The 24,971-nt window shown below is 45.8% G+C and overlaps 1 protein-coding gene and 1 non-coding gene across 3 annotated transcripts; one reads left to right on the forward strand and one right to left on the reverse strand.

Moving 5' to 3' along the window:
- Positions 1-199: 199 nt before the first annotated feature.
- POLDIP3 (DNA polymerase delta interacting protein 3) lies at positions 200-23,475 on the reverse strand. Of its 2 annotated transcripts, none has more exons than XM_075124238.1 (9): positions 23,316-23,475; positions 19,706-20,099; positions 14,810-14,884; positions 11,205-11,300; positions 9,822-10,004; positions 9,056-9,133; positions 7,828-7,957; positions 6,412-6,478; positions 200-5,914 (listed from the first exon to the last, which is right to left on the reverse strand). In XM_075124238.1, exons 1-9 carry the CDS (start codon positions 23,420-23,422, stop codon positions 5,740-5,742), a joined length of 1,305 nt encoding a protein of 434 aa, XP_074980339.1. In that variant the 5' UTR covers positions 23,423-23,475; the 3' UTR covers positions 200-5,739. The 2 variants fall into 2 exon arrangements, with proteins under 2 accessions (XP_074980339.1, XP_074980338.1); XM_075124237.1 differs by having other exon boundaries at positions 14,810-14,887.
- Positions 23,476-23,783: 308 nt separating this feature from the next.
- Positions 23,784-23,933, forward strand: LOC142070698 (U12 minor spliceosomal RNA). Its single transcript, XR_012666657.1, has one exon. It is a non-coding gene; the product is annotated as a U12 minor spliceosomal RNA (small nuclear RNA).
- The last annotated feature ends 1,038 nt before the right edge of the window (positions 23,934-24,971 follow it).

A 24,971-nucleotide genomic window follows, 5' to 3' on the forward strand; every position in this document is an offset into this window, starting at 1 on the left:
CCATGGGACAAATTGTTTTCTTTAAAAAGAGAGATTTTTTTCAACTGACCGAGTCAAAGCGCTCTCTCAGCCATTTTAACTTCTGCTTGCCACAGATATGAGAGCCATTTGGAGAGGTAGGGATGAGCTGTGATAGGAAGCCTAAAGCAGTTGGGTAGATTCTCTAAATCACCAAGATTAACAGAACAGGCTGATCCAGTAAGGATGGCAAGATGTGGTTTATTTAAATTATGAATAAAAATTGGATACGGATAAATGATTGAACACCTTGTAGACATCATGGGAAAGGTGACCTTCATTAGACTTAGAGTATAGTCTGAGAAATGACCAAGGTCAAGATCCCCCACTGCTATGCCTTTACAGGTAACACATGATAAATGCTTTTTTTTTTTTTGGTAACTTTCTAATTATATTAGAGTTCTACAAATAAGGTCTGTTAGCAGAACTCACCTTTGACCCAGGCTTTCCATTACAGTATATGTATAACCCGAACATTCTGAATGGTCAGCCTTGAGCTCCTGGGCTGTAGGGAAATAGAAGTGTGCCAGGGCCTTCTAAATAAATTTCCATGTCAGTTAAATTATCCCAGGTTTGACCTATGATCACAATGTCAATAATGTGACCATTCTTAATATAAACCTCTTCCTTAAACAAGTACTATTAAAGCATGTGTCTACATTCACAGCATAACAGTAAAGGAACTTCCTATGCCAAAAATATGGAGATTAGTGATCCACCTAGTCCTGTAACCTTTCTCCAGCTATGGCTGAGGCTTAGTGTATAAAACCAGAAAGCTCCTGGTTAACTGCATAATAATTCACTATGGGGAACATTTTTAGACAGAGACAGACCAGAACATACCATGCCTTGCTGCCTTTGGAACTAACTAGATCAACAGGGCAACAGTCCTCTAAAAGGATTAGTGTTACTGCAGGTTTGTGTCCATGAAGCAGTACTCACGGTCATGACAAACCCTTTTGGAGCCATGAGGCTGCATTTTTATCAGGAAGATAGACCTTTAAAGCCTGTCACCATGTAGGTTCTGTTTACATGCTTGTGAAGTGGTCAGTGACAGTTCTTGGGCTTGTTGCTCCACACAGTCCTGATACCTTAGCCAGGCTAAAGACCACAATGTTTCTTGTCAAATGGGAAAAGGAAGGTAAGCATCCACGTAAAGAGGCTTTGCAATGCAGTGGCAATGCAGACAACTGAAGTCTCCTGTCCTAAAGAGGCCATGATGGGCTGGGTAAATATACCACCACAGAGCATATGGATGTTTAAAAGTAAGGATGCAGCACAGGAATTCTTGTGGTTATCATCAAACACACACACTCCACCACTTGGAAGATCAGTGGCCTTACAGACATTTCATCTGTCCTGAAAAAAAATGATTATTATTGGGGGAAAAGGACAGACAAAAGTTTACCGAGCCAGGCAGGAGAGTTGTGCTACTGTTTAAGGTTCCCAAAAACTCTTGTAGCCTTATTTATATTGCAGTAGCACTGAAAGACCTTACTCAGGTTCTGCGCCCATTGGGCTCCGTGCTGACCCTGCTCCAAAAAGATTACCGTGTAAATGAACACTGGAACATATTTTCCCCTCCACTGTTACAACTGTTGTAGACCTTCATGAAGTGAGAATTGCCAAAAGGGCCTGACAGTGCATAGTTAGGATCTACTCTTTTAATTAAATGTTTGTTGTGAGCTTAGAGCTCTTGAGAGATGCCTAAAAGACCTGTAAACTGAAGGCCTCTCTCACAACAGGTACGGAGGAGACAGCAGCAACACAAGCTTCTCCACATCGTCTCACTAGTATATTTCAACCCTGAGGGTTGTTCAGTCTCAAAGCTCCATTCATTCATTTGCCTCTAAGCTGCCAATAATGTGGACTGACCGTGTCCATTTTGGTAGTAAGAAAAGGAGTACTTATGGCACCTTAGAGACTAACAAATTTATTAGAGCATAAGCTTTCGTGAGCTACAGCTCACTTCATTGGATGCATACAGTGGAAAATATAGTGGGGAGATTTTATATACACAGAGAACATGAAACAATGGGTGTTACCATACAGACTGGAACAAGAGTGATCAAGAAAGGTGAGCTATTCCCAGCGCGGGGAGGGGAGGAGGAGGAGGAGGAAAAGAGAAGAGACAGAACCTTTTGTAGTGATAATCAAGGTGGGCCATTTCCAGCACTTTACAAGAACAGTAGGTGGGGAAATAAACAAGGGGAAATAGTTTTACTTTGTCCACTCCCAGTCTTTATTCAAGCCTAAGTTAATTGTATCCAGTTTGCAAATTAATTCCAATTCAGCAGTCTCTCCTTGGAGTCTGTTTTTGAAGTTTTTTGTCGAAGAATTGCCACTTTTAGGTCTGTAAGTGAGTGACCAAAGAGATAGAAGTGTTCTCCAGCTAGTTTTTGAATGTTATAATTCTTGACCTCTGATTTGTGTCCATTTATTCTTTTACGTAGAGACTGTCCAGTTTGGCCAATGTACATGGCAGAGGGGCATTGCTGGCACATGATGGCATATATCACATTGGTAGATGTGCAGGTGAACGAGCCTCTGATAGTGTGGCTGATGTGATTAGGCCCTATGATGGTGTCCCCTGAATAGATATGTGGACACAGTTAGCAACGGGCTTTGTTGCAAGGATAGGTTCCTGGGTTAGTGTTTTTGTTGTGTGGTTGCTGGTGAGTATTTGCTTCAGGTTGGGGGGTTGTCTGTAAGCAAGGACTGGCCTGTCTCCCAAGATCTGTGAGAGTGATGGGTCATCCTTCAGGATAGGTTGTAGGTCCTTGATGATGCGTTGGAAAGGTTTTAGTTCAGGGCTGAAGGTGATGGCTAGTGGCGTTCTGTTATTTTCTTTGTTGGGCCTGTCCTGTAGTAGGTGACTTCTGGGTATTCTTCTGGCTCTGTCAATCTGTTTCTTCATTTCAGCAGGTGGGTACTGTAGTTGTAAGAATGCTTGATAAAGATCGTGTAGTTGTTTGTCTGAGGGGTTGGAGAAAATGCGGTTGTATCGTAGAGCTTGGCTGTAGACAATGGATCGTGTGGTGTGGTCTGGATGAAAGCTCCAACTGCTCAGTCAGAGACAAACACCTACAAGTTCTCTATCAAGCGTTCTTACAACTACAATACCCACCTGCTGAAGTGAAGAAACAGACTGACAGACCCAGAAGTTACCTACTACACCTATCCTTGCAACAAAGCCCATTGCCCCCTCCGCTGGTAATAGCTCACCTTTCTTGATCACTCTTGTTCCAGTCTGTATGGTAACACCCATTGTTTCATGTTCTCTGTGTATATAAAATCTCCCCACTATATTTTCCACTGTATGCATCCGATGAAGTGAGCTGTAGCTCACGAAAGCTTATGCTCTAATAAATTTGTTAGTCTCTACCATGCCACAAGTCCTCCTTTTCTTTTTACGGATACAGACTAACACGGCTGCTACTCTGAAACCTGTCATTTTGGTAGTGTGATACCTATCTACTAAAAACTACACCAAGACTACCGATCTCATTTCACATCATAGGACAGCAGCCAGCTATCAGCTGGTAATAATGTTGATGACATAGTGAGCTGGGCTGAACTTCAGCACCAAAGCTGTAAGGCTTTGTCATATTAGTACCAATTGCCTCAGCTGAGCCCCACCTTGTGCTTAACTATGTATGGCATTCATCACTGAACCAACACTACTAATTTGAGACTTCCCAAGTTCTTTCTACCACTGAAGCAGCAGGCTTGATTCAAAGTTCAACTGACCTGGTCTCTGTCAACTTCCCAGTGTCTTAAGAAGTTTAGAATCCAATCTCTGTATAACAAACATTTATTCTGAAACAGATAATACATAGTCTTCTCCAATCCCTAACACTCCCTTTTCCCACCCCCTTTTATTAAAACACAGATGTCTGATGGGTGATCTAAAAGAGGAACAATTGCAGTCTTAAACCCTTCCCCCACACACCTGCAGTTCACAAGAAGAATCCCCGATAACTGCAGTTATTCTTCAGATACAATTACTACAGAAAAGCAAGTTCTGTTGAGTCCTCAGTTCTTTCCATGGCTACGAGCAATATAAAATGAGAGAGGAATGGTTTGTACCCGCCAGACAGAACAAAGTTTGCACAAACCAAGAGTGCAAAAGAAACACAGGGTCCACCAAGAAATGGAGTCTCAATCTACAATGGTACTGGACAGAGTTCACTAAGGAATGTCGGCAGGGCTGAACAGAATTGGTTAGTTTCATAGCTGGAAGGATTAAGTTCAAACTTCAGCCAGATTTTGGGGTGGTTTTCACTTCCCTCTTTTCTCATAATACAATTGAAACTAATACAATTAGAGCTACCTGGACTTCCCAGTTTTCACTGGGTTAATGCTATGCTAACAAAGGGAACACAGCAAGTGCCACCCAGTGGCCAATGGCTCATCACAGACAAACAGTCCCTGCTTGGAAGGTACATTGTTGTGGCTCGACCTGGGGCTTGCTTGGTTTCCATGCTCCCCTCTCTGCTGTATCCCTTACACTGGTTTCCCAACAGCCATCCCTCTGAGGCCATGAAGTGCCTCCACCATCCTTCCAGCCCATGTACATGAGCAGCTGTTCTGCAAAGCAGCCAAGCATAGCTCACATGGAGCCCTTTTACAATTGATACTCCTTGAGAGCAGGTGGACAAGAGGATTACTTCCTACATATTAGTACATAACTTACTCCCCAGCCCACTCCTCTCCATAAAATTGGAATGGGGATGATAGAGGAACTTCCCAGTCCCCACCTCACGCAATAAAAAACTCATGTCCCTATATTGACAGCAGGGGTTCGGAGAACATGATATGATTCAACCTAAGGGGAAGGGAAACACTCGATTTCTTGTGTTTCTGGTCAAAGTCCCTGCTCTCATATGAAGTCAGTCCAGAAAGAGGGAAGAAAGGGCAGATCACCTTGGGGTACCCTAAGGAGCTGATATATTCACATTACACAGAAGCCTGAGCTATTTTCTCCCCCTCTGTGCGTTACTGAAAACTGAACTTCACCAGGATAATAGCAGAGGCTTAACTGTGACAGCAGATAAGATGCTGTATGTCTGCACCTGTGCATATATCCTCCCCCCAGCCAAAACTCTTCCATCGGCTGATAAGCAGGGGAGCCAGATTCTTCTCAGTGCTTCCAAGTGTCACAGCTGCTGATCAGCAAAGCATCTAACAGCCAGGCAGAAGTTGTATCCTACCAGGTGCACATGATATAAAACTGTCAAAACGCCACTTGCTTCCGAGCATCACACCTGGCTCCACCCCAAATGCAGCAGCTTTAAAAATTAAATCTGGTATCAAGCGACAATAACAGAGGGGCTTCACCGTTCAGTCAGAGGTTGTTAGCTTGAGGACAAGAGGTGCTGTTTATCATTCCCCTTCCCTCAAAATCTCTGGTTGCACTTTTAATAGCTGGCCACAAGGGGGCGTGGAGCAAACGAGGGAGTTACATGGGTCTATGCTTGGTAATATAACTCACTGGCAGAAGGGGGAGGTTATTTTCTTGGAAAAATGTGGAAGAAAACTCCAACTATGAAAACAGAAAATACACACATGAGAGGGAACACTACTGTACAGGAAGGCAGCGATCATAGAAAACAAAAAAGCACAAGGTGGGCAAACACAGTGACACCTGCGCTCCCACGCGATTCTCCCCATTTCACGCCTTCAGCAAGTTTTCCAGTCCACTGCTCGCCTCCACTCTTCTCAGAGTTTGATTTTGAATTCTGTGGGCTGCACAGAGACAGAGGCCGCCGAGGATTTGAAGAGCGCCTTCAAAATGGTGTCAGGGTCCACCTCAGCTGGCGGATTTGAGGAGGCACCTGCACTCGACCGCCGTGGTTCTACTTCCTTTTTCACAGAGGGGGTGTCGCTTAATCGACTGCATGATGAAAAACAGACACAACAGTTAACATCACACCATAAGTCTAGGGCAGGCTCAGACGCTACTGTTCCCCCTCCATGACATTGGGTACGTGGCTTAAGATATGCTTTTGGCCATGCAGGGATTCCTTGTCCCAGCCTCTCATTCCTGAGCCAGGAGGAGCTAGGGATCCTATGGAAACAGACTACAGCACACTCAACTCAGGTGCATGCGAAGGAAACGCACTGCATTGCTCAGGAGCAATCCTGCAGTCAGTCAGGCTAGCACTGATGGGCTCTGGAAGGAGTCTCATCTTGTTTTCCTTGAGTGGAAAGGTAGCATCTGCAACCCAGGGCTAGATGCAGCTGAAGGGGTGTAGGTGAGAGAGGGATACAGAGGATTTTCTTGTGAGAAAAATTTACCATGGAAAAATTTTTCTTCTGCACCTCACCTCAAAAGTCCTCCCCAAAACAGAACCTGCAAATTCTTTTGGCTCTTCCACCCTGAGCACTTACAGCAAGATTGGCTGATCTGATGTGATGACATTCCCATTCATGTGAAGGTTGCACTTCATTGGCTGCCCTAAAAAAATCCAAAGCCAAATTTCATATCCCCATAGACCCCAGAAGCATTAGACTAGCGTGCAAACAGAGGTGAGCAGACGCAGCCCCACACGTTGGGGAATTGTGGGGAACCATTAGAGACCGTAGCTTCACTCGAGTCATGGCAAAGTCAGAGCACTTGCAAGCAGCAGCAGAGCTACCATAAGAGGTTAATGCAATTACAACATTTTAGCACCAAGATAACAGCTGGCTGAGCAATTACAGAGTAGGCTGCAATGGTTTAGCAAAGATGCAGGAGAATCTCTGGTTCTGAGCTGCTTGCATCTTACATGACTTTGCTCGCTAGGATAAAGTTACAAGAGCCATCAATCCTCAAGCTCAAGGGCAAAGAGCAAGTTAAAAGCCATCTAGAGTCAGCAACAAATTTCCATCTACAATTATATATAGGTAAATTGTATTAGCTGAATCACTATACTATTCAAAATCCATACAGAGACTGATATTCATTTTTGCAAATCCCTGATTTCAGAAATGCTTTGATGTGCCTTGAGGCCTTTGCAAAAAACAGGTTCGTTATACTGCACAAGTAGGGACACCATGCCTTCCTGTGAAGTGTCCAGCATTGGCTGGGGTTGGAGACAGCATACTGGCTTAGATGCACCAATAGTTTTATCTGGTGGGGATAATTTTGTGTTCTTAACTTCAGTGGACGCCAGATTTAAAATTTTTATTAAGATGTTTTTAAAAAAAAGGTGAATGGTACAGAGTTTAAGCGTAGAAGTTTCTGGTTATCAGGGAATTACGTACAGATTATCAAGGGGGATTATCAAGGGGTGTGAAGTTCGGTTTAAAATAGGATGGGGTAAGGAATACATAATCTGCAATATCCCTGATTGGAGGCAAAAGATTAATGGGTCAAAGTACAGACACTGAGATATGAGGGTATGTTGTTCATACAATGGCTACGTTCAGGTGTGGAGTATAACGAGTGGATATGATGCTGAGGATGGATTGACCCTCATTTGGTGAGATTTAAGGTTCAGTGAGTTTATGGTTCCAGTTCATATGGTCCAAAAGAAAAAAAAGTCTCTCTGTCCCTTTCTTGTACTACCTTTGAGCTAGACCTCTCCCCTAGAGAAATCGATTTTGAAAACAACACTGATGGACAGTGGAGATACTCAACTACCTACATAAAACCTATAGCACTGAACCCCAACCCCCTTTGTCCAGCTATCAGTAGCATTCCCTGACACACACTCTCCTTGAGCAGCACAAGACGACTCTGAATTACCTTCTGAAATCTGCACTGAGCTGGAAAGCCTTTGATTGATTCATGCACCCCACCTTGAACTCCAGCCTCAAACTTACCATCTAAGCATCTGTTGTTGTATTTCTTATATGCTGTGATGGCATCTTCCTTCTTCACAAAGACCACCTCAGCCACTCCAGGGTGCACAAGACGGGCTCGCTTTAGAGCACCACACACACAGAACAGCTCCTGAGGACAGACAGCAAGTCATGGCTATGGTTGCTGTCAGTGACACATTAGAATTACTGCTTTGATCTGACAGTCTTATCATGGGTGGGCTAAACTCAGAAAGAGGGCCCCCACATCCACAGTTGAGTAGTTCAAGATTCTGGGAGTGAAATAGCTAGCAGTCTAGAGGTACCTACCTGGTATAAGTCAGTAGTGGGCAACCTGCAGCCTATCAGGGTAATCTGATTGCGGGCAGCGAGACATTTTGCTGATGTTGACTGTCCACAGGTATGGCCCTCCGCAAGTTCACCGTTCCTAGCCAATGGGAGCTGCAGGAAGCGGCACGGGGGCCACCGGAACATGCTGGCCACTGCTTCCCGCAGCTCCCATTGTTCGGGAACGGGAAACCCGGCCACTGGGAGTTGCGGGGGGCCATGCCTGCGGACGGTCAATGTCAGCAAAATGTCTCACGGCCCATAATCAGATTATCCTGATGGGCTGCAGGTTGCTCACCACTGGTATAAGTACTTGGTGTCTGATAGTAATCAACCTATTTTGCAACCTGTAATAACACTACTGAAGGATGAAGAGTTCAAGGCTACTTCAGTCATAGCACAAGAATTAATAGCACAGGAAATACCTGGAGTTAAACCCGGTAACCCCTCTCTGTCTAACTGAAGGAGAGAGGAAGGTTTTTCCAAAGTGGGATTAAAAGGATTTCCTTATTTTCCTTTTCTGAAAAGAACATGAATTAAAATTCTAACCAGCTGGGGTGCCAGGAGGGAGCCTATGTTTAGTGCTCAGGGGCTGGGAGCACAAGGGAGACTTACTATGTACAAATGCTGTGGAGGGTAGGCAGTAGAAGGGTAAGAACAATGCCATGTATCCCTTGATATCAACTTCTCCAGCCAATCAGAGATGGTCTCAATGCACCCTAAAAGGGATTTTTCTTCAGCATAAAGGTTAAGAAGTGGAAGGTAGGGAACCCTCAGAATTCTTCCAAAAAAACAAATGCCAACCCCTACCCCAACACAAAATGTGGCTAGTGCAATCAAACCTATGGAGAGGGGCATGGGGGAAATTCTAGCCACACAGAGCCCAGCAATAAATGGCACTCACAACAATGTCTTCCTCTGTGACTCGGGGGTGCAGATTGTTCACAGTCATCTTTGTACCTTCCAAAGGGCTGAACACCGGCTGCCAACACAAAGAAGAGTATATCATATGCAGAAGGACAGATCAAAACCTATCAGAGAAGACATCATGGCAGAGAAAGCATGAATAAACTGAAGCAAATAGGGCCCTAGGGAAGGCAAATGGGAGAAGGGAGAGGGAAAACAATGCTGAGAAGCTAAGAGGGTACTAAGCTCCCTCAAACTCAGCCCAACTGATCTTTACAGATAAAGCCCATCTTTCCTGCTGATAGGTCTCTGAAGTAATTTTTCCATCCCAACCCCAAATGTGACAATTAGTTTAGCCCTGCACGTGTAAACAATCAGTCAGTTAAACCTTAAATCCCACTGGTCTCTCAAGTCATCATTGGTGTCCAAGTAACCACCCATTTCTTAACTTTTATCCTAGTAACAAGGATTCTGCTAGGACTTTTGGGGGACAGAAAATTCAACAAAAGCATCGAGATGGGAAGCCCACACGTTCCCTCTTCTTACTGTTTAGCAGTAAATGAGGATTCATAGACAGATTCAGCTTTAAAATGCCTGGAAGTGGGTTCTAGATTCCAGATTGGCTTGACCCTCTAAGTAACAAATCCCACGTTGAGGGTGTGGGAGGGATATGTGGAGGCAAACTCTCCATCCAGTTCATCTAGACAGATTTTAGAGGTTTGGAAGGTCTCCACTAGAAGGCAGACCCCTTTTCTTGTACTCACCTCAACAGGTGCTGGTTCTTTTGGTGGTTCCTCCTTGGTCACCAAGGTCCGGGACATGTTTGTCAGGGCCTTTGTCCGAATGGGAGAGAGAGGTGCTGGGGGGGCTGTATAGGAGTCATTCTGGACCACTTTGGTGAGGGGGACGGTCTTGGAAAGAGAGAACTTATTGCCACTCAGCCCAGCCTAAACAAAGGGTGAATAACAGCATACTTGAAAGATGTAACCTTTTCAAGCAGAAACCCCTTTTCAAGCTACAATGGCCAAGGAGAGTTACCAACACACACTGAGGTGCTGTCACACCCTCCCAGTCTGATGACTTTATGAGCTATTGGAGGCTCTCAGCAGCTCCACCCCTGGGTGGGGAAATCAGCTAAAGCACTCAGGGATGCATTTAGCCCTAAAGACAGTCGTCACCGCTCCTTGCAGACAAGCATTGTTAAAAGGTACTTGTTTGCACATTGCAGTAGTAAAGCTCGGTTAAGAAGGATTTTCATTTTCCATCATCCATCCTGAAGATCCCAAAGCACTTTGCAAACTGCCTGCAGAGATCACCCATCCATTAAGATTTAACTATCTATGGGATAGAATGCAGTGGCCAATCTTCTTCAGAAACACTAACCTAGTATCACAGGAAGAGATGTGAAGAATAACATCTCCATTTGGGGGCTGCTTGGGGAGTTTTAGGTCAGCAGAATATAATGATCATGGTTGGAATGTGATCAGTGTATTGGAACTAACATCTCTACTCTTGCAAAAAAAAATCCAGGAATTTTTAATGACCACAAGTGGTCAGGAGCTCAGTTTTAAATCTTAGTCAGATGCTGGCAACTCCAGGAGTTCAGTGGCATTGATTCAGCACTGACTTAGATGGACCAAACCAGGTTGTGCTCGCCAGGACAGCCACATCTATTTGCCTTCTTTTCCACCCTCCCCCAGATGGTTGGTGCCTGCTGATAGGCAGCAATCTGCTATTTTGCAATGCAAGAGGATCTCTTTCTCTAGTTGTCCAGTCTTGGATCAGTGGGACCAGCAAGTTTCCACTACTCGCATGCTCAGGCAATGATGAGCCAGGTTCAAGGAACTATTCCCCACAAGGGGAAGACAGCCAAAAGCCAACATGCAGGAATCTCCTGCCAGTGACGGTAAGCAGTCATTCTGGCTGCAAAAGGCTTGTAAAACTGTATGGAGCCCAAAGGGGATTCCTTTGACCTGCAAGATAAAGCTGGAAGCACAGGCATGACGGGAGGGGAGGGGCTGAGGGCAAACACTTTCCAAGGGGATCTTTTACATACTTCAAAAGAACATAAACCCTGTAAAGCTGCAGCCTGCGTGTCCACCCAAGGTGAGCATGGTGTGCTGGGGACTGTTGAGGCACTCCCTTACCGCGTTGTGTAGGAAGCTGTTTGTGGTCGTGATTTTCATCTGTTTGCTAGGAAGGGGAGATACGCTTTCATCATCATCTTCCATATCATACAGGCCCTAAAGACAAACAGCAAGCAAAGAGAAGTCTCACAATGGCGTGGTTTTACTTTAGATGACACCAGTCCCATCACCTTCCTCTCCCCAACTCCAGCCTCCTCAGGAACAGACCTGCTCACTGTCAGAGGGATGGTAGCAACAGCCCCTCTCTGTGCCTTGCTCCTGCCCTCACAACTCAGTGACAAAGAGCTGAGGTTGGACAAATCTGATTAAAAAAGCAAGTGTACACAAGAACGCCCTCACGCTGTGACCTTTTTCTCAGGGATGCCACGGCACAGAGAGTTCTCCAGAAATACTGCAGCTACATACGTATTTCTGAATCTCTAGACGTTATGTGGACTCATGGACAACATTAACAGAGTGAAAATTTAGTGCCTGCTGTTCCTTAGCATCCTGCCAGCTATCAGCCTAAAGCATATGTACATGACTTTTTGGTAAGCAGATGGCTGACAAATGCATGAGAGTCCAAAATTCCTTTTGAATAAACTGTATTCTTCAACACACTAGATGCCTGTCTGGTCCCAGAAAACACTGTGCTGAGGAGGTGGACATACTTTGTTGCTGAATGATCAATTCATTTCCAAGATTTGTTAGATGCTTTGAATCCCTACCCTCAACACTGCGGAGAACTCCAAAACAAATACTTGCATTTCATTGTAGCCAATATTGTTTTTAAGGGGAAGCATAAATGCATATGGCTGTTTCCAAAACACAAAGCCAAGATACCTGCCTAAAGAGCCTATAATTCAACTCAAACACAAAGATATATGTTAGCTATATGGTACACCTCTACCCCGATATAATGTGGTCCAATAGAATGCGAATTCGGATAGAACGCGGTACAGTAGTACTCCGGGGAGTGGTGCTGCTTTACCTTGTTATATCCGAATTTGTGTTACTGCAAGCGGTTCCTCTGTGCCACCGCCCCCACCCACAGCTGATTGGCGTGGCAAGCCTGGAAGGGAGGAAGGGGGGGAGAAGCGGAGCGGCGGTGGCGCGTTCAGGGGAGGAGGCGGAGCACAGATGAGCTGGGGTGGGGAGAGGTTCCTCTACTTACCCCGGTTTAATTCAGTCTCATCTATAAGACGGTAAGATTTTTTGGCTCCTGAGGATCGTGTTATATCGGGGTAGAGGTGTATATCTTGACTTTAGTAAAGCTTTTGATACTGTCTCGCATGACCTTCTCATAAACCAACTAGGAAAATGCAACCTAGATGGAGCTATTATAAGGTTCGTGCAAAACTGGAGTAGTTATCAGTGGTTCACAGTCATGCTGGAAGGGCATAACAAGTAGGGTCCCAAAGGGATCAGTTCTGGGTCCGGTTCTGTTCAATATCTTCTTCAAGGTTTTAGATAATGACATACAGAGTACACTTATAAAGTTTGCAGACGATACCAAGCTGGGAGGGGTTGCAAGTGCTTTGGAAGATAGGATTAAAATTCAAAATGATATGGACAAACTGGAGAAATGGTCTGAAGTACATAGGATGAAATTCAATAAGGACAAATGCAAAGTATTCCATTTAGAAAGGAACAGTAAGTTGCACACATACAAAATGGGAAATGACTGCCTAGGAAGGAGTACTGTGGAAAGGGATCTGGGGGTCACAGTGGATCACAAGCTAATTATGAGTCAACAGTGTAACACTGTTGCAAAAAAAAAAAAATAATAAAAAAAAAAACACAACATCATTCTTGGATGTATTAGCAGGAGTGTTGTAAGCAAGACACGAGAAGTAATTCTTCTACTCTACTCCATGCTGATTAGGCCTCAACTGGAGTATTGCGTCCAGTTCTGGGCGCTACATTTTAGAAAGGATGTGGACAAATTGGAGAGACTCCAAAGAGTGACAAAAATGATTAAAGGTCTAGAAAACATGACCTATGAGGGAAGATTGAAAAAACTGGGTTTGTTTAGTCTGGAAAAGAGAAGACTGAGAGGAGACATGATAACAGTTTTCAAGTACGTAAAAGGTTGTTACAAGGAGGAGGAAGAAAAATTGTTCTTCTTAACCTCTGAGGATAGGAGAAGCAGCAATGGGCTTAAATTGCAGCAAGGGAGGTTTAGGTTGGACATTAGGAAAAACATCCTGTCAGGGTGGTTAAGCACTGGAATAAATTGCCTAGGGAGGTTTTGGAATCTCCATCATTGGAGATTTTTAAGAGCAGGTTAGACAAACACCTGTCAGAAATGTTCTAGATAATACTTCATCCTGCCACGAGTGCAGGGGACTGGACTAGATAACCTCTCGAGGTCCCTTGCAGTTCTATGATTCTATACTCAGGGAAACAGTTCACAAAGTGTGGAGATCAGTGAAGAAAGGATCTGCAAAAGAACGGATTTAAAGAGGACCCGGGTTCTGGTTGGGACACAGGAAATGGGAGGCTGTTCCAAGCGTAAGATGCAGTAATGAAGAAAACATGAAGGCAAGAGATGCAGCAGCAATGTAAAAAGAGGGATGGTTGAATGAAATGAGAGCAGAAGTGTTGGTAGGGATGGAGTTGTGAGGAACACTGAGGATGAGGACAAGGGGCTTGTATCTGACATGGATGGAAAGAGAAAGCTGGTGAAGGGATTCATGGAGTGCAGCAACATTGCCAGAAGAAAGGAAGAAAGAAATGTTCTAAGCAATGGCATTCTGGGCAGATGAGGGTGGGGAGTAAATTAAGAGGTAAGACCAAAGGAGGCCAGAGAGAAGGTAATTACACTGATCAAGGCAAGAGATGACCAAGACATGGAAAAGGTTTTACCATAGCTATGAAGAGGAAAAAACAGATTTGAGAGCTATTGTAGAGGAAAACCCCAAAAGAAACAAGAGCCTGGGTACAGAAGAAGAAAGAGTTACAAGGCTGGCTGGCGCTAAAGCTTTCAAATGCAAATATGGTAAAGAAAGGGACAGCGCAAAGTGCCACATGTCTCCCTCAGACCTCCAGAGGAGGTGTGCTCAGTTAATGAACACAGGAACTACCCGGCTAAATCACAACTCTGGTCAACCTAATCCAGCATCCTGCCTCATCAGGAACCAGTATTCAGAACTTCTGAGACAGGTGAACCCCCCACATAACGCACCTGGTCACTTATAAACAGATCACAATCAGATTCAGCCTAGCAGGCTGGATGTTGGACAAATGGACTGCATGATCTGGTGCAATATTACCAATGATTTTATGACAAGAGTCTGGAGGGAAGGAACACAGGAGAGGATTCTGCAAAGAAACTTTAAAACTCAGAAAGGCAAAGGTTGGAAATACCACACTGTGTTCTCAGAACTGTCATGTAAGATAGCTAAAATATAAAATGCCCCCTCTATTAGGCCTCTCCTCCTTCTACCTTTCTCACAAGAACACACACAAGAGTCAAGCTGTGAAACAACTTTCAAATTCCTCTCTTTCCAAGATACTGGAACCCAGAGGAAAATGAAAGGTGCCCCCGTCACATTTACTAATCCTTGGGGAAAACACACAACAACAAGTGGATAGTACCAGTACTGCCAGTGAATGGAACTCACCTGTCTCTGTGTGTGGTTGTTCACTACATTGATCCTCATTCCTGCAGAATGAGAGTGTCCTGGGGCTGCAGCCTTCTGCTGTGGTATCAGAGGAAAGAAACAGTTCAAAGTATGCATCCGATGAAGTGAGTTGTAGTTCATGAAAGCTTATGCTCAAATAAATTGGTTAGTCTCTAAGGTGCCACAAGTACTCCTTTTCTTTTTGCAAATACAGACTAACATGGCTGTTACTCTGAAACCAAAGTATTAACACCAGAATCTGCCATTCCCAGTCTCAAAACAGGGCAGCCATTCGTTCATTCCAAGAATACTTAAAGAAGACTCACACCCCTGCTCTCATATACACCATGGTAGGACATAGAGACAAAGCCTCAGTTAGAAGCATGGAAGAAACAGAATAATGCAGAATCAATTTTTTTTTTCTGCAGTAGGCGTTCAGCATGACACACCAGGCCAAAACAGCAAAGGAATTAAGAGCTAAGGCCTAGGTAGAGGATTTATAACTTCCAATTATGTGTGCTTTGGCTCAAGATTAGTGGGAGATTAATTTAAAACCTGCAGGGCTAAGATCAGACTTGTGCATATATAAATATTAAACACAGTTAAGTGACAGGGTCTGCTGACTGCCCTTCTTGGTGCTGTGGGGAGCAACAGTGCATATAACCACATTTTATGGTATTGCCCAGAAGCCTACACGCTAAGGATCAAAGTAATTCAAAAGTGCTGTTCTAGATCAAGCATGAACTTATCCCTGCTCTAGTATGAAGTTTTTCTTGAATCTAATACTGCACAAGATGGTAAAGCTTGTCCTTTCAGCAGTCTGACCAGTTACCCTGTGAGACTGGAATAAACCCAGGGTCTACAACGTCACCGTTCCATAACTGTGTTGGATCATATTAAAGAAGTTCTGAAATAAAATCACAAATGAGTTTGATTCCCCATAGTTTAAATTCCAGGGTATTACTAATTGAGAGGAAGGTCTCTTGGTTTTTGGCTGCTAATTGTGTAAGTACATCCTAAGACAGTGTCTGTTCTCAAAGCAATACTTTGTAACAACAGAAACAGAACACAGAGACTCCCCGCCCTTTTGTTGTATTTATCTCTCTTTGTTAACAATTGTGATTAAAATAGAGATAGAGGATGTATGTGGATGGATGCTTGGTGCGGATAATAACTGAATGATCAGGGAGGTGCCAGCCTAAGAATCCAGTGTCGATCTGCGGAAGAAGGCGTCAAGTGGAAACAACCAGAGGACCCCCGGAGGGCAGACTGGAATCCACCCAACAGCCTCAAGGATGGGAGAACTGAAGAACAAGATAACATCTGGCAGCACGGAGCCGTCAGGAATGTGACATCTGCTGATTGATTCAGCAGCAGCAGCATGAAGCAATTCCCATAGACTGGCACAGGAATCAATTCCTATAAAAATGGACTCTAGAAAGTGAGAACTTTGGGGTCTGATTCTGCAAACCAACTTCCAGGAGCAACAGATGAGCATCTGACAAGGCCCTGCTCCCTCCTCATGTCCAGGCCACCTGGCCAGTGGCTTGGCACTAGCAACTCTAAGGCTGGTAACTATGATAATAACCTTGCAGAACCTGTGTGTGTGTGTGTATATATGAATGAATGTGTGAATAAATATGAAATTGAATGGAATGTTTATAGCTGTAACTAACTGCTTACTATGATTCTTTCTGTATTCACAATAAATGTGGCATTTTGCCTTTTCCCCTCTAATAAGATCCTACTGTTTTTTATTTTATTGCTATAACAACTGAAGGTTCCTTTTCTGGAATCCTGGGTCTCTTAACAGTTTAGCAGCCATCTTGAGAGCAGTATGTAACTTGTCCAGGACAGTGCGGCTAATACTCCTCTTGCAAAATTAGCATGGGAACTTTTAATAATCACAACCAGTCAGAGCCTCAGTTTTGCATTTCTAGAAGGGAGCATCTCCAACAGCACAGCTCCCTCTAGCTCCATACTCTACCACTGATTCAGATTCAGAGAGAATGTCTTTCCTACTAAACCACCACCACCACTTCCTGCAGCACCTTGAGGTTTCCTTGGAGGCCTCTCATTCAGGTAATGATCAATCTTCCATTCATTTCGGAGATCTGACAAGACTGCATCCCAAGGCAACATGGCTGTCTGTCTGATGGGAACAGGACAGTTTAGTTTGTGGTTGTGAGCAGGGGCGTTTGCAAACAGCCAGGAATTTTGGCAAAACCTGTGAAGAATCTTAGACCACATGTAGGATTTCCTCTGTGGTTTTAGTTATGATGATTTTATGTTCAGTTTTTAACTCTACTATGCAAAATTCCAGTGGTTCTCAAATTGTGGGTCGGGACCCCAAAGTGGGTTGCAACCCCATTTTAATGGGGTCACCAGGGCCAACATTAGACTTGCTGGGACCTAGGGCTAAAGCTGAAGTCTAAGCTCCTCCCCCCCGCTCCCGCGCGCGCGCACACACACACACACACACGGGGCAGCAGGGCTCAGGCTCCACCCCTCCCACCCCCGAGGTCATGTAGTAATTTTGTTGTCATAAGGGGATCACAGTGCAATGAAGTTTGAGAACCGCTGCACTGCTACTTAGTCTGAATATCAGATAGCTCTGTAGGGCAAGAGGAGTCAGTCAAAAATATCAGTAAAGTCATTAAAGTAGACCAAGTTTTCAGAAGCCACTTAAATCTTACAGCTGCAAGAGTCTAATGCCTCACAGCTGAGAGCTCTGTACACATTCCTTTACCTTAACTGTTAAGGATTGCTGTAAGTGTCAACTATCTGAATAATCAAAGACTATGGGAAGTTTTACTGTACTGTAATTAATGCATCACACTATCATGTGAGAGAGCCAGCTTCTATTCTTTGGTCCAGTCTCTCACTCCCCAGGCTGGCAAGGACTAGGAACTCTGCAGAGGTAATATGCAATTTCGCTGGTCTTTCTAAGGAAGCAGCATGTTAGGATGCTCTGAAGCAAAACCTGTAGCTGAGAAAAGAGCCAGATCAATGGGCTCCAAAAAGAGTCCTATTCAGTCCTCCAAATTCAAGGGGAAAATGGCTTTTCCTAGCAGTCATGGGAAGCAGTTGAGAAGAGTGGTCAGGTAAGAGATTCAGCAAAAGGTTTTGGTAGCTGTGGTGCTCATCCTAGGGAGGATGACAGTTTAGCAGACAGAAGGGGTCAGGATCAGGTTGTAAGTGCCAGTTATTATGTACATGTGGGGTGGTTTGCTGCTCTCCTCCAGCTCCTTTCCTTTTAGCTGTCCAACATCCTCACTTCCTTTACAGTGACATCTGGGTCTACTCACTGCACTCAGTACACATGTAGTTCACTGGGGAGCCTGGTAGGTGACAGGTGGCACTGGGGTCCAGCAGAGTTAGCTGAGATTCAAGTTACCTTAGGGCAGTGGTCAATTACCACACAGGCCCAGAGGGCCTGTGCCCAGAAGCCCCGGCCAATTTGGGGGCCTCCGGAGGAGCACCGGAACTCTGGCCCTGCCCCCTGCTTCTCCTCTCCCTCCAGGGTCCTGCCACCCTGCTCCTCCTCTTTCCCGAGGCCCCGCCAGCTGGCCAGGCTGGCAGCCAAAGCCCAATGAGCAAATTCCCCACTGCCTCTCTGGGCGAGGCTGGCCCGGGCCCTGCTGCTCACCCCCAAATACTGCCACTCCACCACTCCGTCCCTTTTTGTCAAAACTGGCCATTTATCCCATTTACTCTTGCCAACTGATCATCAGTTGGCAAGAAAAAATGGGACAAATGCCCAGTTTTGCCAAAAAAAAAAAAAAAAAAAAACCACCAACAACAACACACCTCAGGACATCCAGGGCAGGTCTTAAAAATGGGACTGGCCCAGCCAAAATGGGATGTATGATCACCCTAGGCTGTACGAAGAGCCACCCAGGGAGCCTGGGCAGCTGTGGGGTGTCCTGGACTCTTCACTTACCCTGGGCAGGGGGGCCAGGACTCCCCACAGCAGCCTGGCTTCCAGCCAGGCTACAGGGCCTTGGGGGGGAAAGGGAGGACCATGAGGCAGAGAGCCCCTTAGCAGGGAGCAGCATGGGGGGCCCAAATGTTCTTTGTGCCCAGAGCCCCAATAAATCTTAATCCATCTCTGCCTGAGGGTGGATGGGAAAGGTTGTTCCCATGGCAAGGGGGTAAAGTCAGAGTTCAATGTGCAGAGGAAAGATGGCAAGCCAATCAGTTGGTTATATTGAAACTGGGACAAAACCTTAGTTTCATCATTTGTCAAGTAACTAGGCCACTTCCTGAAAACGAGAACTTTCCTGCTAAAACAGGTCACCATCAGCTTGTGCTGGAAAAGGGCTAGAATAGAAGAGTAGACGGGGGAAATGAAGACCAAAAATGTAGATATCTGCTATAAATGCAAATAACTGCATATTCTAACTTGTAATCTTATTCTTGCGGACAGTCCTATCCAATTAACAGAACATCCAAGCACGCTGTCCAGATGGGTGTTTTGCTATGATGATCAGCAGTGTAGAAGTTAATGACGATACTTATATTTTCCTCAGACTTTTTCTGGGCAAGATGGGGATGCTTCATACCTCTCAGTGTTACTACTTCAGTCTGTCTGAAGACTCAGAACACAGCCTTAGTCACATGTAGAAGGTTTTGTTAGCAACTAGAAGGACTAGAATCACTTTTGCTTACATGAAAGCTCATATTTTGCAGAAAACACTCTGAATACCAAAAATCCACAGACATCATAAAACCAGGCATGCCTATTTCAGTGTCTGGGTTAAAATTCATCACTATGGTTCCCACACTCCTCCTCTCTAATCATTTGGATTCATCTATCCAACCGTTATCATTGTAACTGGCCTGTCATAGCACAGATGGTGGGGATCAAGTGATAGGATAGCAGTAACTACCTACCTGAATTGTTTTGGTGATCTTCATGGCCGGGGTCACTGTCCCCACAGCTGGACTTACAATTGCAGCACTAGGAGCACTCCTTTTCAAGCTGATCTTCTCTCTGGCATCTATCACTTTGGTCACCTTCTCAGCAGGCATGCTCTGCTGCTTGCGGGAATTCAGCATTTCCCGGGCATCCTGCACTTTCCCTTTGATTTTGAACCGAGCATCTTTCTGAAGCAGTTTCTCCCGAGCATCTTTAACTCCCAGTTTGTGTCGGGCATCAGTGAGGCCAATCTTTTGCCGGGCATCAAATGTCCGTTGGAAGCTGATGGTTGGCGTTGGTCTACTTAGAAGAGTTTGCTGGATCCCAATTCGAGATCGAATGCCTCCAAATACTGGCCTGGTGTTCAGTCTGGAAAAAGAAATTTCGGACTGATAAAGTGGGTTATAACATTAATGGAAGCATTTCTGTGGGTGCAAACAAAACTCTGTATTCCCAAACAGAACCTTGCATATGCACGTGCATATACAGAACAGCAGCAGAGTGATATTCCAATAATCTATTTAATCTAAAGATCCTAGGTGTTTTATAAGATGATTTATAAACTATATATATAAATATATATATGAAATGCAAAAGGCAAAACGACAAGATTTTTAAAAACGGGTTCCTAAGTCCATACTTAGGCAGCTATAAATGCTGAGCATACAGCAGCTCCCATCGAAGCCCTTATGACTTCAAGGGTTGTTTATTTTGGGGGAACCATGCAAGGACCAAAAGGACAGAAACAGTTTTCCATGCTTTTGGATTCAGCTTGTCCTTCAATATGTTCTTTGTAACACAATATGCCCTGGTAGGAAGAAAACAAGATTAACCTGTATTGACATCTTTTCAAGAATTCCTGTCAGACAGACACAAGTTACGTTTTCTTGAAGTGCATGACCCTCAGATGTTAGGATGTGTGAGTGGCTTATGCCATTCTCACTTCAATTCACCCAATTCCAGTGTTAGCATCTGAGCAGAATTATACAGACTGCTATCTACTTAACGCTGTTGAAATCAGTCAGGATTCTCTGTACTGAGGATTAAGTTAAATCAGTGTTTTCAAGAGAGCAATGATTTAAAAAAAAAGGAGGTGGTATAATGACTGTCACTTTTCTGTAGAGAATCACTCCTGTAGTCATTGAATGATGCCCTAATACAGGAGAAACCAGTAACCACATCACTCCATATAACTCTGTTCCTGTTATTACAACTTCTACTTAACAGCTTGATTGTGACAAATAAAATAAGAGTTATCGCTTTCATAATGTTTGAGTGGGCAAGCAGATTTTATGCCTAGATTTTTTAATTTTCATGACAATCTTGCAAGGCTGTATTATTGAACAGCATTATATAGTAATACAAATTTCTTCTGCTTGCCAAATACCAAGTAAGGCATATTAGCTGGATCAGAGAGTTTACCATCTACGTCAGACACCATGAACAAGAAATAGATAAGGCACAAATGTTCAAGTAAGGGATGCTGTTGACAGATTACTGCTGAGCAAATGAAGATTGTAAGGATTCCTGTTAAGAAGGGTTTTGAAAGAGAGAGGAAGTGCTTGGTGTAATAAACAGCATAAGACTGTTCCGAGCATGCAGGAAAGCATTAATGAAGGGACAAAGCCAAGGCTTTGGCTAGATTAGGATTTAAAAGTGTGTTAAAATATACTATCCCAGTAGTTCTCAATCTTTTGGGGCTCAGGATCCAACTGTAAATGTTTATAACCTGTCGCACCCCAGTAAATATTCTGGTGGTTTCAGTCAGATCCTGACTGCACGGGGGGGGAGGGAGGGGGTGTCGGGTCCTGCCCAGTACTCACAGCACAGTGGCAGCTCCTGTGCTGTTGGGCTGGCTGGGCTTGGCTCTCCGCCCCAGGCATTGCTACCTCTGGGGTTGCAGCGCTGCTCAGGTTTGCTCCCACTCCCCTGACTGAACCAAATTTGTGAGTAGAATTCTGACCTGGCTCATGGGTTTACAGTGCGACTCACTCAAATTTGGCCTATTGAGGCTCTCGTCATCATGACATCTGGACCAAACCTGAGCGGCATTGTGACCCCAGAGGTTGTAGTGCCTGGAGCAGGGAGGAGAGCCCAATTTCTTGCAACCCAACCCACGGGTTGAGAAACTCTGCACTAGTCAATGTGTGTAAGCTAACCTGTTTTAGAAGATGATGCTAGACAAGACAAAGTAGACTTTAACTCATCCACCTTAGCACATGTTCAAATCTAACCTCTCCCCAAACTAAAACCATGGAAGTAGATTGGATTGCCTAGGAAGAGCACAGAGAGAGAGAAGAGAGTCATGGACAGGGTCTTGAGGGGCATCAAGTGTCTGAGGCAAAGAGGAAGGTCAAAAGCTGCCAGAGAAGAAGGTAGCTGGGCAGGAGAATCGAGAGGGCACATAGGGCAGGAGAATCGAGAGGGCACATAGGTCTTGTCTATACTAGATATACTTGCTATACTAAAAGAAAAGGAGGACTTGTGGCACCTTAGAGACTAACAAATTTATTTGAGCAAATAAATTTGTTAGTCTCTAAGGTGCCACAAGTCCTCCTTTTCTTTTTGTGGATACAGATTAACACGGCTGCTACTCTGAAACTTTCTATGCTAAGAATCATTCTCACCTCTTAACTACCTTATAACACACTTCACATCCACAAGTACTCTGAATAGTTTTGCATATGTGCTACCAAATATACGAAGGAGACTATGATTTTTCAGATCTAAATATCGGTTTAGTCTGAATCATTTCAGCCTGAACTCCTGCCAGTGTGGGTGCAGACTAGCCCAAATGGTTAAACTAGTCCTTCCATTACTGTCACACTGCTTCTGGGAGCTGTGCTGGGAACGACAGGCAGGGTACCCAAGAACACTGTACATGTCAAGTCCTACACGTAAAGCAGTGTATGCAGGTGTGGCTGCAAGGCAAAGCTAGTGTGGACTTGCTGAACCCTTTATGCTTAGCCTGGTTCAGTTCTCGCCGAAGTAGCGGAGGCTGAGAGACGAGGAAAGCATCGGATCAGCAGTGTCAGCAGGGGATAAAAGCCCCAAGCAAAGCCCTTTGCCCTGGCGGGGAGGGGGCTTGCCCAGGCGGAGGCAGGAAGCTGGAGGAGAGCCTAGGTGGGCACTGGGAGAGGGCAGGGCACCCCAAAGCACCCCGTGGCAGCCTCCGCCTCTCGCCCGAGGGCGCAGCCCCCCGCGCCAGGGGCTCAGTGGCCCCCACGGCACAGCCACGGCCAGGCTGCCGGCCCCAGACAGGAGAGGCCGGTTCCGCGCGCGGGGGGGTGGGGTGCTGTACCCCGGGGTGCCGGCGAAGAAGCTGCCGCCCTCCCCCCCCCGCAGCACGGCCCCAGGCTGCCCCCGCCCCGATTCTCCATCCCCCCATCCGGCCCTGACTGACAGCAAGGCCAGCTAATTAGCATCAAGATAGGAGTCCCAGGGGAGAGCGACTCAGCCAATGAGAAGTCGGAGGAGGCGGGTGCTGAGGGAACAGGCCGGGGCCGGGGCGATAGTGGGGCTCGGGGTCCCGCCGGTGGCTCCCCGCCCCGGCGCGCTGCGACCCGGGCCCCCGGCCGCGCTCACCTCCCCTTCACAGTCACGCCGCGCTTCCGGATGAGCTCGTCCAGGGACAGGTCCGCCATCTTGTCGCGGGGCCCAGAGACCAGACGCAGCGAGCGAGGCCCGGACATGAGACTAAACTGCTTCCGCTTCCGCTTCCCCTCCCAGCTCCGCGCGGCCACGGCGGTGCGTCGCGCGACCCTTCCTGGGCGCGCGCGCGCCGCAAAAAAGGGAGAGAAGGAAAGGCCCGCGGTTCCCACGATCCTGTGCGGCCGAAGCCTCGTCATTTGCATACAAGGGGCCGGTTACCATGGCGGATTTATACCTGGAAAACAACGCTCCCGCTAAAAGGAGACACGAGTGGAAGCCTCAGGAGGGTCTACGACCGCGGCCTGGCTTGACCTGGATCCGGGGTGGAACTGCCACCGTGCTCACCCTGACTGTTAAAGCTTCCCTCTCGGCTCCCCCGTCCGGCCGCTCCGCATTTTCGGTATGCCTTAAACTTATGAGTAAGGAAAATAACGATCCGGGGTGACGCCCGGGTCCTCACTGCTAATGTGAGAAGAATTTTTGCGCGGGCACAGGTCGCCCCCAGGGTGACTCGCCTACTTAGCGAGATGCCCGGGTGCCGTGATCTGCCCGATCTCACCCCCCTACTGATGTGGCAAAGACAAAACAGCTGCGCGTCCGCGCTGCCCAAGCTGCTCGCTGCAGGGAGCGCTCGTGGTTCAGTGCGGCGGCGGCGGAGCGCAGGGTTGGGCACGGCGCTGCATAAAGCTGTTTCGTTCTCCGGTCCGGGCGCTTTCTGGCTAGGGGGCCAACGAAGCGAACTCGTTATCTCGGCTCCCTCGTATCCGGGCACGGACCCCCGCCGGGGCTGCGCTGCAAAATTTTGCAGCACAAAAAAGAAAAAAATACATGAACAGACCTGTCCCGTTTTATATATGAACGCCAGTGTTGTGTGAGTCTCGTGAAACAGATCAATGAGCAAAGCAGGAGAAGATCTTTGCCTGCCAGTTAAAAGTGTTTCAGTTCCATTTGCCTTCTCCACGGACTGAACTTCAAACCAAGAGGTATTAGTGGGAAACCTAATATAATGAAATCTATGTCCCAGTCTGTCAAATACAATAAACAACATGCCAACAAAATACTAAATTCAGCCCTAGCATTTTCAGTCTATACATCAATAACCTACAGACCCTATTGGTACAAACTCAGGGCTCCCCCAGAAAGGAAGAAAGAGAGAGAAAAAATAAGTTATGTGGGGCACAGGTGCTGGAACAATTTGTACAGTGTGTGGGGGTGGCTGATAGCTATTAAACCAAACTGTAAACCCTCTATATAATGGAAACCACATCAAGCCAGGGGGGGTGGCAGCACCCCCAGCACCCTTAGTTCCAGCACCTATGCTGTGTGGATTTTTTGGTTGTACAATGTGTCTAGGCAAGCCAGGCTACAATAAGTTACAGCAGCTAGAAAGATACTGCAAAACATTAATGGATGCAATATAAACTTTTAAATATTTTTGGGGAAGTTGTGGGGGAGAGGAACCACTCACAATCAGACAAAAAAGGAGATAACTGTGCAAAGCATAAATGTAAATCCAAACTCTGCAAGCTTTTATCGTAAGTCTAGGAGACATTGCATTTCCAATGACACATGATCTTTCACTCCTAAGAG

This window comes from Caretta caretta, chromosome 1 (genome assembly GCF_965140235.1).
Source record: "Caretta caretta isolate rCarCar2 chromosome 1, rCarCar1.hap1, whole genome shotgun sequence".
NCBI lineage: Eukaryota > Metazoa > Chordata > Testudines > Cheloniidae > Caretta > Caretta caretta.